Source organism: Bos indicus, chromosome 5 (assembly GCF_029378745.1).
Source record: "Bos indicus isolate NIAB-ARS_2022 breed Sahiwal x Tharparkar chromosome 5, NIAB-ARS_B.indTharparkar_mat_pri_1.0, whole genome shotgun sequence".
NCBI lineage: Eukaryota > Metazoa > Chordata > Mammalia > Artiodactyla > Bovidae > Bos > Bos indicus.
Window position 1 is genome coordinate 98,567,485 of NC_091764.1, and position 16,492 is coordinate 98,583,976.

Genomic DNA, 16,492 nt, shown 5'->3' on the forward strand with positions numbered 1-16,492 from the left:
TGGTAGGTCCGGAACGGGTTACTTATTTACATATATGCCACACAGTTATTTTATATAGCCATTACAAACAGCCTTACAGATACTCGTTTCACTTTAAAATGAAGAAAGGAAACTAAGTAAAATTCTGTTATTTGCCCTAGAGCCCCGTCCAAAGCTCGCGTTAAAACTCGGGTTAGTCTGCTCTGAACTGTTCCCGTTCGATTTCATAACATTAATCTGTTTAAATAAGCCAGTTAGGGCAGAGTCTCTGTATTCACAACATACTATTAAAACTTAAAGAGTCACAATCTCAGGCAATGATTTTCCTATGTATTAGGACTGTTTCAGTTGGAAGTGCCGGAAATTAACACATGTAAAGCAAACACAGATTAATTATTATTTTTTGAGGTACATATTACATGCAAATATCAAATTTTCCCTCATGTAAACCCATGAAACGTTCAGATTATGTATGAAGGCTTCTATAATTTTCTTCATGGGCACCTGTGAAATATGTGGTTAGGCGGGGAAGGCTTAGAATATTACTGACATTACTTCCAAGCCCCGAATACCCTTAAGGTAACATCTTAATGGATCGTCCATATTCTTCTGGTGTTTAAGTGATGCCCATTTCATTAACTTATATAATCTATTTTAACTAGTAAGCACTGTATTTTCCCTCATAGACCACCTCTACATTCGTGACTTATTCAGACATGTAACTGATTATAACTCAGATTATGGTCTAGTTCCGAAAAGCGTTCTTTCAATATCTCAGAATTCACCCTGCACTGAATAATTGTAGCAACTGTTCAAAGCACAATTTATGTACCCTGAAGGACCTCTGTTTTTTTGTACAGCCTACTGATGATAAGACTGGTACAAATAACATGCCCTTGTGCAATTTGTAAAGCTGAATTGTGTATCCCCAACTAGTTTCTTTTGCTGCTTTGTTAGACCAGTACCAACCCATCAACTAGACAGCACCTAAAGGAACTGATGACTGCTCACTTAGGGCAATTTATGAAATACTGATTTGGAGACTAAAGGAAAGTGTAAGATAATGACAATTCAGAACCAAGAGAAGATTAAATTTTTGGTATAGAAGTACAATTTGTGGGTATTAGTGCCACACAAATCATTAAGTCCCTGAATCTTCCTCTTCCAACTACCTAAAACAATGTGGACTCATCCTCTTCTACCATTCTGCTCTTCACTCCCTTCACCCTTAGCTTTGATTAATTCCGTGAAAACCGGGTCTTCCATTGGAAACCCCCAGGAAAATAGCAGCCGTTTACTTATAATGGCTGTTATAAGTAACAGATTTCCTGTTCTAATTGGAAAGGAATAGGGATTCCCTGGTGGCTCCGATGGTAAAGAATCTGCCATGTGGGAGAACTGGTTTCAATCCCTGGGTTGGGAAGATCCCCTGGAGAAGGGCATGGCAATCCACTCCAGTATTCTTGCCTGGAGTATCCCCATGGACAGAGAAGCCTGGCTGGCTACAGTCCATGGAGTCGCAGTCATGACTGAGTGACTAAGCACACACAGGCAAAAAAAGAGTAGTTACTAAGCTCCAACTCCTATCCTTAATACTGTAGAGCTGTTGAAAGATTTCTGTCGTGTGAAAGTGACTGGAGAGTGGGATAGGATCAGTATTTTACGTGATTGTGGTTTTTATTCTGTCCCTTGATACTTAGACTTGAATGACAGATCCACACTTGTTGCCAAGTAGGCACATATAAGTAAGTTATCAACATGTATTAATCCATTCCTGAAGACAATATTTCATTGACCCTTTAACTTGCCCTTCCTTTCTAAATCTTATATTCCTATTGTTGACCCTAAAATTGCCAATTTGGTGGTGGTTCAGTTGATAAGTTGTGTCCGACTCTTGCGACCCATGGACTGTAGCCTGCCAGGCTCCTCTGTCCATGGGATTTTCCAGGCAAGAATGCTGGAGTGGATTGCCATTTCCTTCTCCAGGGGATCTTCCCAACCCAGGAATTGAACCTGGGTCTCCTGCATTTTAGGCAGATTCTTTACCAACTGAGCTATAAGGGAAGCCTGGAAATTTAGTACTTTTTAATGGCTTGTTAAGTTTAATGCAGCTTGAAAGTTTAAAGGTAAGCTGTAATTACGGGTCTGAAATTTACTATATTAGTAAATTTTGGGTCTGAAATTTAACCATATTGGCAATTGGTACCAAATTTACCATATTGGTAATTGGTAATTATGGGTCTGAAAATTACCATATTGGCAAATTCTCAACTCCTTTTTTAAGGAATTTGCTAATGTAAGTGTTCTACTGTATAAGAAATACATTCAGAATGCAAGGATTGAATCAAATGATCCAACCCTAAACACAAGAGAAAAATTACAACTCAATTAAAGTCTCACGTTTGCAGGCTGACAAATTGAATTTAGTCTTTCTGCAGGCATCACATCAGGAACTGAAGTTTAGTGGAAACTGTTATGTAGGTAGTAAACTTGTTAAAAGGAAAAAAATTGTAATAGCTGATACCAATGATTAGATCCCATAATAAAACTACAATTTCTGAAATAAGACTGCACATTCAAGTATCAAATATATGTCATACAGAAGGAAATCATTAGCTGCAACATCAAATTATGTTTGTTTCTGGGCTCTCTATTCTGTTCCATTGAACTGTGTCTGTTTTTATGCCAATACCATCTGTTCTGATTATTAAAGCTTGAACTATAGTTTGAGACCAGAATGTGTGATGCTCCCAGCTTTGTTCTTTCTCAAGATTACTTTAGCTGTCCACAGTCTTTTGAGGTTTTTCTATTTATGTGAAAAATACATAAAATTATAATTTTTAAATTATAAATTTATAATAATACTTCTAAATTAATTAATGTTTTAATTAAACTCATAATATGGAACTTGCATTCAATCTACAGCTCTCGGGGTGGTATGGATATTTTAACAATATTAATTCTTCCAATCCATGAGTATGGAATAGCTTTCTACTTATTATTTTCTTCACCTTTTTCAGTTTCTTTGAATGTCTTGCAGGTTTCAGTGTACAGATCTTCCACCTAACTAGTTAAATTTATTCTGAGGTGTTTTATTCTTTTTGATGCAGTTATAAATGAGATTGTTTTTCTAATCTGTCTTTCTGATATTTTGTTGTTAATGTATAGAAATGCAACTGAATTTTGGATATTGATTTTATATCTTGTAAGTTTCCTGAATTTATTAGTTCTAGCAGTTTTTGTTTTGTGTGTGGAGTTTTTAGGGTTTTTTTTTTTTTTAACATATGCGATTTGCAAATAAAGACAGTTTTGCTTCATCCTTTTCAGTATGGGCACTTTTTATTTTTTATCTTGCCTAATTGCTATTGCTAGGACTTTCTATACTCTGTTGAGTAAACCATGAATAGTGTGAAAAGGCAAAAAGATAGGACACTGAAAGATGAACTCCTCAGATCAGTAGGTGCCCAATATGCTACTGGAGATCAGTGGAGAAATAACTTCAGAAAGAATGAAGGGATGGAGCCAAAGCAAAAACAACACCAAGTTGTGGATGGGACTGGTGATAGAAGCAAGGTCCGATGCTGTAAAGAGCAATATTGCATAGGAACCTGGAATGTTAGGTCCATGAATCAAGGCAAATTAGAAGTAGTCAAACAGGAGATGGCAAGGGTCAACGTTGACATTCTAGGAATCAGCTAACTAAAATACTGGATTGGGTGAATTTAACTCAGATGACCATTATATCTACTACTGTGGGAAGGAATCCCTTAGAAGAAATGGATTAGCCATTGTAGTCAACAAAAGAGTCTGCAATGCAGTACTTGGATGCAATCTCAAAAATGACAGAATGATCTCTGTTCATTTCCAAGGCAAACCATTCAATATCACGGTAATCCAAGTCTATGCCCTGACAAGTAACGCTGAAGAAGCTGAAGTTGAATGGTTCTATGAAGACCTACAAGACCTTTTAGAGCTAACACCCAAAAAAGATGTCCTTTTCATTATGGGAGACTGGAATGCAAAAGTAGGAAGTCAAGAAACACCTGGAGTAACAGGCAAATTTTGCCCTGGAGTACAGAATGAGGCAGGGCAAAGGCTAACAGAGTTTTGCCAACTGGTCAAGCAGTTGACCAGAACTCACTGGTCAGCACAAACACCCTCTTCCAACAACACAAGAGAAGACTTTACACGTGGACATCATCAGATGGCCAACACCGAAATCAGATTGCTTATATTCTTTGCAGCCAAAGATGGAGAAGCTCTATACAGTCAGCAAAACAAAACCAGGAACTGACTGTGGCTCAGATCATGAACTCCTTTTTGCCAAATTCCAACTTAAATTGAGGAAAGTAGGGAAAACCACTAGACCATTCAGATATGACCTAAATCAAATCCCTTATGATTATACAATGGAAGTGAGCTATAGATAAGGGACTAGATCTGATAGACAGAGCGCCTGATGAACTATGGACAGAGATTTATGACACTGTACAGGAGACGAGAATCAAGACCATCCCCCCAAAAAAGTAAATACAAAAAAGCAAAATGGCTGTCTGAGGGGGCGTTAAAAATAGCTATGGAAAGAAGAGAAGTGAAAAGCAAAGGAGAAAAGGAAAGATATTCCTGTTTGAATGCAGAGTTCCAAAGAATAGCAAGGAGAGATCAGAAAGCCTTCCTCAATGATCAATGCAAAGAAATAGAGGAAAACAATAGAATGGGAAAGACTAGAGATCTCTTCAAGAAAGAGATACCAAGGGAATATTTCATGCAAAGATGGGCTCAATAAAGGATAGAAATGATACGGACCTAACAAAAGCAGAAGGTATTAAGAAGAGGTGGCAAGAATACACAGAAGAACTTTACAAAAAAGATCTTCACGACCCAGATAATCACGATGGTGTGATCACTGACCTCGAGCCAGACATCCTGGAATGTGAAGTCAAGGGGCCCTTAGGAAGCATCATTATGAACAAAGCTAGTAGACGTGATGAAATTCTAGTTGATCTATTTCAAATCCTGAAAGATGATGCTGTGAAAGTGCTGCACATAATGTGCCAGCAAATTTGGAAAACTCAGCAGTGGCCAAAGGACTGGAAAATGTCAGTTTTCATTTCAATCCCAAAAAGGCAATGCCAAAGAATGCTCAAACTACCACACAACTGTACTCATCTCACAGGCTAGTAAAGTAATGCTCAAAACTCTCCAAGCCAGGCTTCAGCAATACATGAACCGTGAACTTTCAGATGTTCAAGCTGGATTTAGAACAGGCAGAGGAACCAGAGATCAAATTGCCAACATCTGCTGTATCATCAAAAAAGCAAGAGAGTTCCAGAAAAACATCTTTTTCTGCTTTATTGACTATGCCAAAGCCTTTGACTGTGTGGATCACAATGAACTATGGAATATTCTTCAAGATATGGCAATACCAGACCACCTGACCTGCCTCTTGAGAAAGCTGTATGCCCCTCAGGAAGAAACAGTTAGAACTGGACATGGAACAACAGACTGGTTCCAAATAGGAAAAAGAGTATGTCAAGGCTGTATATTGTCACCCTGCTTATTTAACTTATATGCAGAGTACATCATGAAAAATGCTGGGCTGGATGAAGCACAAGCTGGAATCAAGATTGCCAGGAGAAATATCAATAACCTCAGATATGCAGATGACACCACTCTTATGGCAGAAAGTGAAGAAGAACTAAAGAGTCTTTTGATGAAAGTGAAAGAGGAGAGTGAAAAAGTTGGCTTAAAGCTCAACACTCAGAAAACTAAGATCATGGCATCTGTTCCCATCACTTCATGGCAAATAGATAGAGAAACAGTGGAAACAGTGTCAGACTTTATTTTTCTGGGCTCCAAAATCACTGCAGATAGTGACTGCAGTGATGGTGACACTTACTCCTTGGAAGAAAAGTTATGACAAACCTAGAGAGCATATTGAAAAGCAGAGACATACTTTGCCAACAAAGGTCTGTCTAGTCAAGGCTATGGTTTTTCCACTAGTCATCCATGGATGTGAGAGTTGGACTATAAAGAAAACTAAGTAACAAATAATTGATGCTTTTGAACTGTGGTATTGGAGAAGATTCTTGAGAGTCCCTTGGATTGCAAGGAGAACCAACCAGTCCATCCTAAAGAAAATCAGTCCTGATTATTCATTGGAAGGACTGATGTTGACGCTGAAATTCCAACAGTTTGGCCACCTGATGAGAAGAGCTGACTCATTGGAAAAGACCCTGATGCTGGGAAAGATTGAAGGCAGGAGGAGAAGGGGCTGACAGAGGATGAGATGGTTGGATGGCATCACCAACTCAACAGACATAAGTTTGAGTAAACTCTGGGGGTTGGTGATGGACAGGGAGGCCTGGCATGCTGCAGTACATGGGGTGGCAAAGAGTTGGATACGACTGAGTGACTGAATGGAACTTAACTGAAAAATCCCTTCATTCTTGCCAAATGCTGCAGCTTAGAAGGTCTTTGTCACACTGAAGGGGCAAGAATTATAAGTCGCAGGTCTGTTTCACACTGTGTGTGTGTATGTTAGTCACTAAGTCTCACTTTTTGTGGTCCCATGAACTCAATCCCGCCAGGCTCCTCTGTCATGGGATTCTTCAGGCAAGAATACTGGAATGAGTTGCCAGTTCCTTCTCCAAGGGATCCTCTCAACCCAGGGATTGAACCCGGGTCTCCTACACTGCAGGGAGGTTCTTTACCATCTGAGCCACCACACTGAGGTGGAGGGAATTATATAGGGTATGACAATCAGGGAGCAGTAATCATGTGGAGTATGTTTTCAATTTTGGTGCATTCTAATTGGTTAGCTTAGAATTTTCTGAGTCATATTCTTGGTGTTATATCTAAAAGGTCTAACTCAAGTTTGCAAAAGTTCTCTGCCATTTTTTTTTTTTTTTTTTGCTAAAGTTTGTAGTTTGAGCATTTGTACTTAGGTCTAAGATCAATTTAGACTTAATCTTTATGTGGTAAGAAATAATGGTATAAATTCATCTTTATGAATATGGGTATCTAATAAAGTCCTAGCTTCATTTGTTGGAAAAATAAAGGCTATTTCTCCCTTGATTGCCTTGATACCTTTTTTGAAATCAATTGCCCATGAATGTAAATGTTAAGATGGATTCTCAATTGTGCTTAACTATTATATATGTCTGTCTTCATGAAAGTACTACTCTATTTTCATTGATGCCGTTTAGTGGGGAGAATCCCAGGGACGGAGGAGCCTGATGGGCTGCCATCTATGGGGTCGCACAGAGTTGGACACGACTGAAGCAACTTAGCAGCAGCAATGATTAGCTTTGATATCAGGAACTGCAGTCGTCTAATTATGTTCCTTTTTAAAAAAAACTTCCTTGTCTCTTCTGGGAGCTTTGTATTTCCATGTACATTTTAAGAATAGTTTTTCAGCTTTCTGCAAGGATTTGTGGGATTTGATAGAGATTGTCCTGAATATATAGATAATCTCTTGACCTGGAAAGAGTCTCCTCACTCCAGATTTTAGTTCAGTTGTCCTCTTTCCTTGAACAGCTCTCTTATCAATTTAAAATGTAATTTGGAAATTTATTCCCCTTATCCTGGTCATTGTAGGAGAAAATCTTGCCTTTTTGCACTTGCTATCTTCAACTCATAAGTGGAAGTTCTAACAGGTTAACTGTGAAGTATCAAATGACACAGGGTCAAATGAATAAGTAACAATCTCTGGAAGAGGATATCATTATTATCTGCATTTTGCTGAGGAGTATACTGAAGCAGACAGTAGTTTTAAAACAGAGTAAAAGATCAGAGATTGGTAGCAGGAAATCTGGATTTTCCATCCTGTCAGTCCGGTTCCAAGATCCTCTCCTTAAAAACTTCTACTATAAAAAATGAAACAAGAGAATCCAAAAGTATACCTGATTTCAACATCTGTTCTTAAAAAAAATTACAGTCAAAAATGAATTAAACGAGAAAAATAAGACTGAATATTCATATATGGAGAAGTTTTCAATGTGCAGTGGAAAACACATATTCTTTTGAAGTGCCCAAGAAATATTGACAAAATTAATATTTTATTTAAAAATTAATATTTAAATATTAACTAAATTAAATAGTTAGCTTTATTAAAGACCTAAGCATGAGAGTTATTTTTGACAGCTTTAAATGGTGGAAGGAAAAGCCTACTGGAAAAGAGATTACAACCAGGTGACCTCCCCAAGACTCACTTCAGTTTTGGAAATTATAGGAAAATAATTTCATCAGTGAGATGAATGTGCATTTGGTTGAGTTAATGTGTTCATAGGCTTATAAGCAATAAAGTTATATATAACCAGCTTATAGGGTGTTTTGGTCTTCTTGGGGTCCCCAAGAAAATCTTGGATAGTTTTGATAAGAAAAGCTTGAATTATTTCTACATAAATCCAGTATTAGGAAAAAAAAAAAAATCCATTGGAATGATGATCCAGGTTATGATTGAGCTCCGTCTAATAGTTTAGGCTTTCTCTGTACATTCTATGTGTTGATTTTTAAAATTTTGCTCACTAACAACTAAATTTGTTAAGTACAAATTATGAAGAGGTTAAACAGGGAAAAGTTGCAACACGATATGTCCTTATTTCCATGCTGGCAAATGACATTTCATCTCTCCATTAAATTTATGAAGTAATCCATCCCATGGCAAGGACACAGAGTGCATAAAGAGGAGTCAATTTGAGCTGTTAGGGAATAGCAATTATTTCATCAAGATAGCAGTGAGCTCTTCTATTAGCATATGCTAGTACTTTCCTGCTTGACATTGGTCACAGAAGTTAAAAGAAAGGAGGACTTCACTGCCCATCCAGAAATCAGCTGCACAAAGAATTTAGGGTCAGACTTGAAGGAATCAGAACCATGATATTAGACGAGGCTTTTTTTCTAGACATGATAACTTTACTATGGACCATTTTTTCCATCCTAGTATTAACAGAATTTGTTCTAGGAAATTTTGCCCATGGCCTCACAGCACTGGTGAACTGCATTGATTGGGTCAAGAGACAAAAGATCTCCTCAGCTGATGGGATTCTCACTGCTCTGGCAGTCTGCAGAATTGTTTTGCTCTGGGTAACGTTAATGAATTGGTACTTAGTTGTGTTGAATCCAGTTCTATATAGTTTAAAAGTAAGAATTATTGTTCATATTGCCTGGATAGTAAGCAACCATTATAGCACCTGGCTTGCTACTAGTCTCAGCATATTTTATTTGTTGAAGATAGCCATTTCTCCAGCCTAATTTTTCTTCACCTGAAATAGAGTTAAAAGTGTCATGCACATAATACTTCTGGGAACTTCATTCTCCTTGGTTTTTCATGTTGCAGTGATATACAACGATAAGGCTATCCAGACAAATGAATACAAAGGAAACATTCCTCAGAAGACCATATTGAGGGGCAGTTTATGGCTTCCACATGTGACTCTGCTTATGCCAGGAAATCTCATATGCTTTACTATGTCCCTGACATGTTTTCTGCTATTAACTGTTTGCCTGTGGAAACATCTCAAGAAGATGCAGCTCAGTGGTAAAGGATCTCCAGATTCTAGCACCAAAGTCCATATAAAAGCCATGCAAACTGTGATATCCTTTCTCTTGCTGTTTGCCATTCATTTCCTGGCTCTAAATGGGATCCATTTGGAGTTTTAAAAGGCAGCAGAAGGAAACTGTCTTTTTGTTCTTTGAGGCTCTTGGATTCCTCTATCCTTCAAACCACTCATGTATCCTGATTTGGGGAAACAGGAAGTTAACAAAGGCATTTCTGTCATTTCTGTGGCAGCTAAGGTGCTGACTGAGAGAAAAGAAATAGGTGGACATCATGTGTCTTCCAGCAAAAAAATAAGCTGATGGTGTTTGTAAAATTTTATACTTTCTGCTGCTTTTTCTAATGTGAATATAACTGAGTAATTTCCAAAGGTTAACATGCAAAGTCTTTTCCTCAAGCTTATGATGAAAGTATATATGTGAATGTTTATGAATGCTATAAAACTGATGATAAGATTATGATACCACTAACCAATATTTTTCAGATAAACAATCTAATTTTACAAAATGATGTATAATTTCAGGGTTATGAAGCAATGTGTATTTCACATGTATATTCTATGCTATTATCTTCAAATGAAGTATTTATAATCTGTATTTATGTCTTTTTAAGAATTGAGCTTATCTCAGGACATTATTGCTATTTTCCATTGAAATTAGTATCACAATGTGCTTAGCAAAGATGTCTGCAATAAAATTCAAATGTAACAAATATTTTTAGATTAAAGTTTATGTATGTGTATAATTAACTGTACTAAAGAATATGTGATTTTTACTAGTAGTCAAAAAACTTAGAAAAAAATCAATACTACAGTAAGGATGAAGAAGAAAAAATAATCATGATGTCTTCATAGCTGCTATATTTCACATGCAGTTAGGAAAATTATTTCTTAGAGGTTTCCAATTAAGAAGACCTCTTTTCAAGTTGAGATCTGGTGTCAAATTCAAGTTCAGTTTTCAGGACTTCCCTAGTGGTCCAGTGGCTAGGACTCTGTGATCCCAAAACAGAGGGCCTGGGGTCCATCTCTGGTCAGTGAACTACATCTAGCCTGCCACAACTAACAGCACTCAAGCCACAACCGAAGGTTTCACATGATCAAGGAAGATCTGAAGATCCCACATGCTGCAACTAACACCCAGCACCGCCTAATAAATATTTTTTTTTAATTGCTCAGTTTTCCCCTAAACCAAAATTGGGCCTCTGAATTGTCAATCTTCTCCTCTATTTTGCTACCTAAAAATTCATTTTAAACTTCAGACAAAAGACTTAGGTCTTCCCAATGTTAAAAATGCATTCAGTGTAAGAATAGTAAAAAAAATTATGATGCTTAATTCAATGATCTTTCTGCATGTATTAGAATGGTGTCTATGATGTCTATGTCATAATTATAGGAAATGTCTTGAAGATCTGTTTTATTACCATCTTGTGGAAAATGATGAAATAGAAAGTGTGTTGACATATAGCAGGATTGATAGCAAGTTTCACTATAGGAAATATATAACCTTGTTCAACAACTGAATTTCTCTGACTCTATTAATTCTTGGTATTATGATAGTGTAACAACATTATCTAAATGTTAAGGTAAATCATTTCCACATCTGAATTACTCACTATTTTTAATCATCTGTCTGCTTAGTGGAACATAAGCCTTAGCATGTGAGGATCATGCTTGTCCTGTTTTATGCTAACTTTCCAGGACATAAAAATCACCCTACAGGAGAGTTTATATGAAAGATATTCTAATGATTATTTGGATAAAGAACAACTACATGAAAGCTGGAAACCAGTGAAAATGAAACTCTTCACAAAATCTGCAGGTCACATGGATTTTCTAGTTTTGTTTCCTCAACATTTAATTGCTTCTACACAAATCTACACAATCTCAATTCCAGTTTCTGCATTAGACAGAGTAGACAAATAGGTTCCAAAGCATGCTGCTGCTACTGCTAAGCCACTTCAGTCGTGTCCGACTCTGTGCGACCCCAGAGACAGCAGCCCACCAGGCTCCCCCGTCCCTGGGATTCTCCAGGCAAGAACACTGGAGTGGGTTGCCATTTCCTTCTCCAATGAATGAAAATGAAAAGTGAAAGTGAAGTTGCTCAGTCGTGTTCGACCCTCAGCGACCCCATGGACTGCAGCCCACCAGGCTTCTCCGTCCATGGGATTTTCCAGGCAAGAGTACTGGAGTGGGTTGCCATTGCCTTCTCCGTTCCAAAGCATTAAGTGACTCAAATTCAGTGTACATTTAATATTGTTCTTTAAGGGTACTGATATGTCTGAGCACACTTCTCTAGGTAGTTATCCAAGAAATCAGGCTGATCAGAAGTTGGTCATATTTAACGTGGATCTGGACGATTGGGTGGAGTTTTCTCCATTCAAGAAAGCTGGGAGAAAAAAACATAGGGAGGACAGTCCCTGAGGAGAGTACTGGGGATGGGCCTAAAATATTGCACAAAATTTTCACTTAAATAACATTGTTCAGGTTTTGATCACCTTGCCACAACCAAAGGTAAGGGAGGCTGGGAAATGTGCTCCCTCTCTAGGCCAGAAATAAGAGAAGAACATGGAATTGAGGACATGGAAATGGGAGAGCCTTTAGTCACGTTTCACTTGAAATAGCAGCAAGTTACTGTAAAAGGAAAGAAGTTCCTCCCTTTAGAAGCATGATGTATATTCTTCATGTCATTTTGATAATATGCACACACACTTACATCAGTTTGAGTTTTTTTCTATTTCTTCACAAATTCCAAAGAATTCATTTTCACACTTCATATTTATATCTTCATAGAGTCATAACTGACTCTGTACTATAGTACTTGTAGCCTCCTAATGTATATTTCCAGCCTAACCTGCTTACAGTTTTTGACTTAACTACTATGATATTCTGTACTAATATTTCTAGCTATATTTCCTGGCACTTGGGTGTGCAATTTGAACTGTAAATAACTTCCTTACATTATTTCTGTGTGTGTGTGTGTGTGTGTGTGTTAGTCACTCAGTTGTGTATGACTCTTTGTGACCCCATGGACTGTAACCCACCAGCCTCCTCTGTCAGTGGGACTTCCCAGGCAAGAATATTGGAGTGGGTTGCCATTTTCTTCTCCAGGGCATCTTCCCAACCCAGGAATTGAATCCAAGTCTCCTGCATTGCAGGTGGATTCTTTACTGTTTTAACCACCGCATTATTTCTATAAATGAAATTAAATCAACAAAATACTTTTTTAGGTAGAAGGATCTTATTGATGAGTGACAAAGGCTTAGTTATATAATTTTTTGTAGCAATTCCTATTCAAAATCTAAAATATTTGCATTCAAATATGTGGCTCACAGGGCTTCCCAGGTGGTGCTAGTGGTAAAGAACCCATCTGCCAATAGAGGAGACATAAAGACGTGGGTTCAATCTCTGGGTCAGGAAGATCCCCTGGAGGAGGGCATGGCATCCAACTCCAGTATTCTTGCCTGGACAATCCCATTAACAGAGGAACCTGGTGGGCTACAGTCCATTAGTTTGCAAAGAGTTGGACATGACTGAAGTGACTTAGCATGCACTCAGCACATGTGGCTCAGAGGAGACGAAAGTACAAGTTAGTGGAAACCAGTTTGTCTCATTTTTGCGTGTTTACATACTGACTTCATCGTTTTAGTCATTTTCAGAAATGGGAAACTGCACTGGTGTCAAGGATAAGTGGACGTTATTAATGTTTACTATAGAAATTATATTGTAACTGAGTGTAAGTCATAAGAAAGATATTCATGAAGCTTTGTATCTGTTACAGAATTATTTGGTTTAACACTGAAATTTAGAATAAGCTACTCTTTTAGTGAAGATCTGAAACTATATCAAAGCAGAATTTTGGCTGTACTTTCTGGAATTATGATGAACACTTTAAAGAAGGCATCAAATGGATTTCAGTCTGCAGCTGTTTGATCATAAAGTTTTCAGTGAAGCACAATATCACAATTTCATCAAAATGTCAATTGGAATTAAGGTCTCTTTCTGACAGTGGCAACTTGTGTTAGGAGTGCTGAGAAGTGGGCTCACTGGATGGGTAAACTGTAAACTGCAAGTGGATCCAGAATGGGAACGTTTCATCAGCGGATTTCATCCTTTTCTGCTTGGCTGTGGCCAAATTCATTCAACTGTGGGTAATTTACAGTGGGGCTTTTTCCACATCTGTATGCTACCAGAGTGGAGAAATAGCTCCAGAAAGAATGAAGAGGATGAGCCAAAGTGAAAACAATGCCCAGTTGTGGATGTGTCTGGTGATGAAACGAAAGTCCAGTGCTGTAAAGAACAAGATTATATAGGAACCTGGAATGTTAGGTCCATGAATCAAGGTAAATTGCAAGTAGTCAAACAGGAGATGGCAAGAGTGAACATCGACATTTTAGAAATCAGTGAACGAAAATGGACCAGAATGGGCGAATTTAATGTGGATGACCATTATATCTATTAATGTGGGTAAGAATTCCTTAGGGAAAATGAAGTAGCCTTCATAGTCAACAGAAGAGTCTGAAATGCCATACCTGGGTGCAATCTCAAAAGAAACAAAATGATCTCTTTGTTTCCAAGGCAAACCATTCAATAGCAGAGCATTCCAAGTCTATGCCCCAACCATTAATGCTGAATAAGCTGAAGTTGAATGGTTCTATGAAGACCTACAAGACCTTCTAGAACTAACACACCAAAAAGATATTCTTTTCATCATAGGGGACTAGAATGCAAAAGTAGGAAGTCAAAAGATACCTGGAGTAATGGGCAAGTTTGACCTTGGAGTACAAAACGAAGAAGGGCAAAGGCTAACAGAGTTTTACAGAGAGAACCCATTGGTCATAGCAACACCCTCTTCCAACAACACAAGAGACGACTCTACACATGGACATTACCAGATGATCAATACCAAAATCATATTGATTATATTCTTTGCAGCCAAAGATGGAGAAGCTCTATATGGTCAGCAAAAACAAGACTGGGAGCTGACTGTGAGTCAGATCATGAACTCCTTATTGCCATATTCAGACTTAAATTGAAGAAAGTAGGGAAAACCACTAGACCATTTAAGTATGACTTAAATCAAATCTCTTATGATTATAAAGGTGAAGTGACAAATAGATTCAAGGGATTAGATCTGAGAGAGTGCCTGAAGAACTACGGACAGAGGTTCATAACATTGTACAGGAGTTCAGCTCAGTTCATTTAGTCACTCAGTCAAGTCCGACTCTTTGTAACCCCATGGACTGCAGCATGCCAGGCTTCCCTGTCCATCACCAAATTCCAGAGCTTGCTCAAAGCATTCTTTATAGTCCAACTCTCACATCCATATATGACTACTGGAAAAACCATAGCTTTAACTAGATGGACCTTTGTCAGCAGAGTAATGTCTCTGTTTTTAATAGGTTGGTCACAGCTTTTCTTTCAAGGAGCAAGTGTCTGTTAGTTTCATGGCTGCAGTCACCATCTGCAGTGATTTTGGAGCACCCCAAAATAAAGTCTGTCACTGTTTCCATTGTTTCCCCATCTATTAGAGATGAACTGATGGGGCTAGATGCCATGATCTTAGTTTTCTGAATGTTGAGCTTTAAGCCAACTTTTTCACTCTCCTCTTTCCCTTTCATCAAGAGGCTCTTAATTCTTCTTTGCTTTCTGCCATAAGGGTGGTGTCATCTGCATATCTGAGGTTATTGATATTTCTCCTGGCAATCTTGATTCCAGCTTGTGCTTCATCCAGCCCAGAATTTCTCCTGATGTACTCTGCATATAAGTTAAATAAGCAGGGTGACCATATACAGCCTTGACGTACTCCTTTACCTATTTGGAACCAGTCTGTTGTTCCATGTCCAGTTCGAACTGTTGCTTCTTGACCTGTATACAAATTTCTCAGGAGGCAGGTCAGGTGGTCTGGTATTCCCATCTCTTGAAGAATTTTCCACAGTTTATTGTGATCCACACAGTCAAAGGCTTTGGCATAGTCAATAAAGCAGAAGTAGATGTTTTCTGGAACTCTCCTGCTTTTTTGATGATCCAGTGGATGTTGACAATTTGATCTCTGGTTCCTCTGCCTTTTCTAAATCCAGCTGGAACATCTGGAAGTTCACGGTTCATGTACTGTTGAAGCCTGGCTTGGGGAATCTTGACATTACTTTACTAGCATATGAGATGAGTGCAATTATAGTAGTTTGAGCATTCTTTGGCATTGCCTTTCTTTGGGAACAAAAGGAAAACCAACCTTTACCAGTCCTGTGGCCACTGCTGAGTTTTCCAAATTTGCTGGCATATTGAATGCAGCACTTTCACAGCATCATCTTTTAGAATTTTAAATAGCTGCACTGGAATTCCATCACCTCCACTAGTTTTGTTCATAGTGGTTCTTCCTAAGGCCCCTTGGACTTGACATGCCAGGATGTCTGGCTCCAGGTCACACCATCATGGTTATCTGGGTCATGAAGATCTTTTTTTGTATAGTTCTTCTGTGTATTGTTGCCACCTCTTTTTAATATCTTCTGCTTCTGCTAGGTCCATACCATTTCTGTCCTTTATTGTGCCCATCTTTGCATGAAATGTTCTCTTGGTATCTCTAGTTTTCTTGAAGTGATCTTTAGTCTTTCCCATTCCATTGTCTTCCTCTATTTCTTTGCATTGATCACTGAGGAAAGCTTTCTTATCTCTCCTGCTATTCTTTGGAACTCTGCATTCAAATGGATATATTTTTCCTTTTCTATTTTGCCATTTGCATCCTTTCTTTTCTCAGTTATTTGTAAGGCCTCCTCAGACAACCATTTTGCCTTTTTGCATTTCTTTTCTTGATCACTACCTCCTGTACAATGGCATGAACCTCCATCCATAGTTCTTCAGGCATTCTGTCTACCTGATCTAATCCCTTGAATCTATTCTCACTTCCACTGTATAATTGTAAGGGATTTGATTTAGGTCATACCTGAATGGTCTAGTGGTTT

The 16,492-nt window shown here is 38.1% G+C and overlaps 1 protein-coding gene and 1 non-coding gene across 2 annotated transcripts; one reads left to right on the plus strand and one right to left on the minus strand.

The window, feature by feature from the left end:
* The first annotated feature begins 72 nt into the window (after positions 1-72).
* On the plus strand, positions 73-10,107 carry LOC139183196 (taste receptor type 2 member 50-like). Its single transcript, XM_070790080.1, is given in 1 exon segment — positions 73-10,107. A coding segment is annotated over 1 exon segment (786 nt). The 5' UTR covers positions 73-8,856; the 3' UTR covers positions 9,643-10,107.
* On the minus strand, positions 1,972-2,043 carry TRNAF-AAA (transfer RNA phenylalanine (anticodon AAA)). Its single transcript has one exon. It is a non-coding gene; the product is annotated as a tRNA-Phe (tRNA).
* Positions 10,108-16,492: the final 6,385 nt, after the last annotated feature.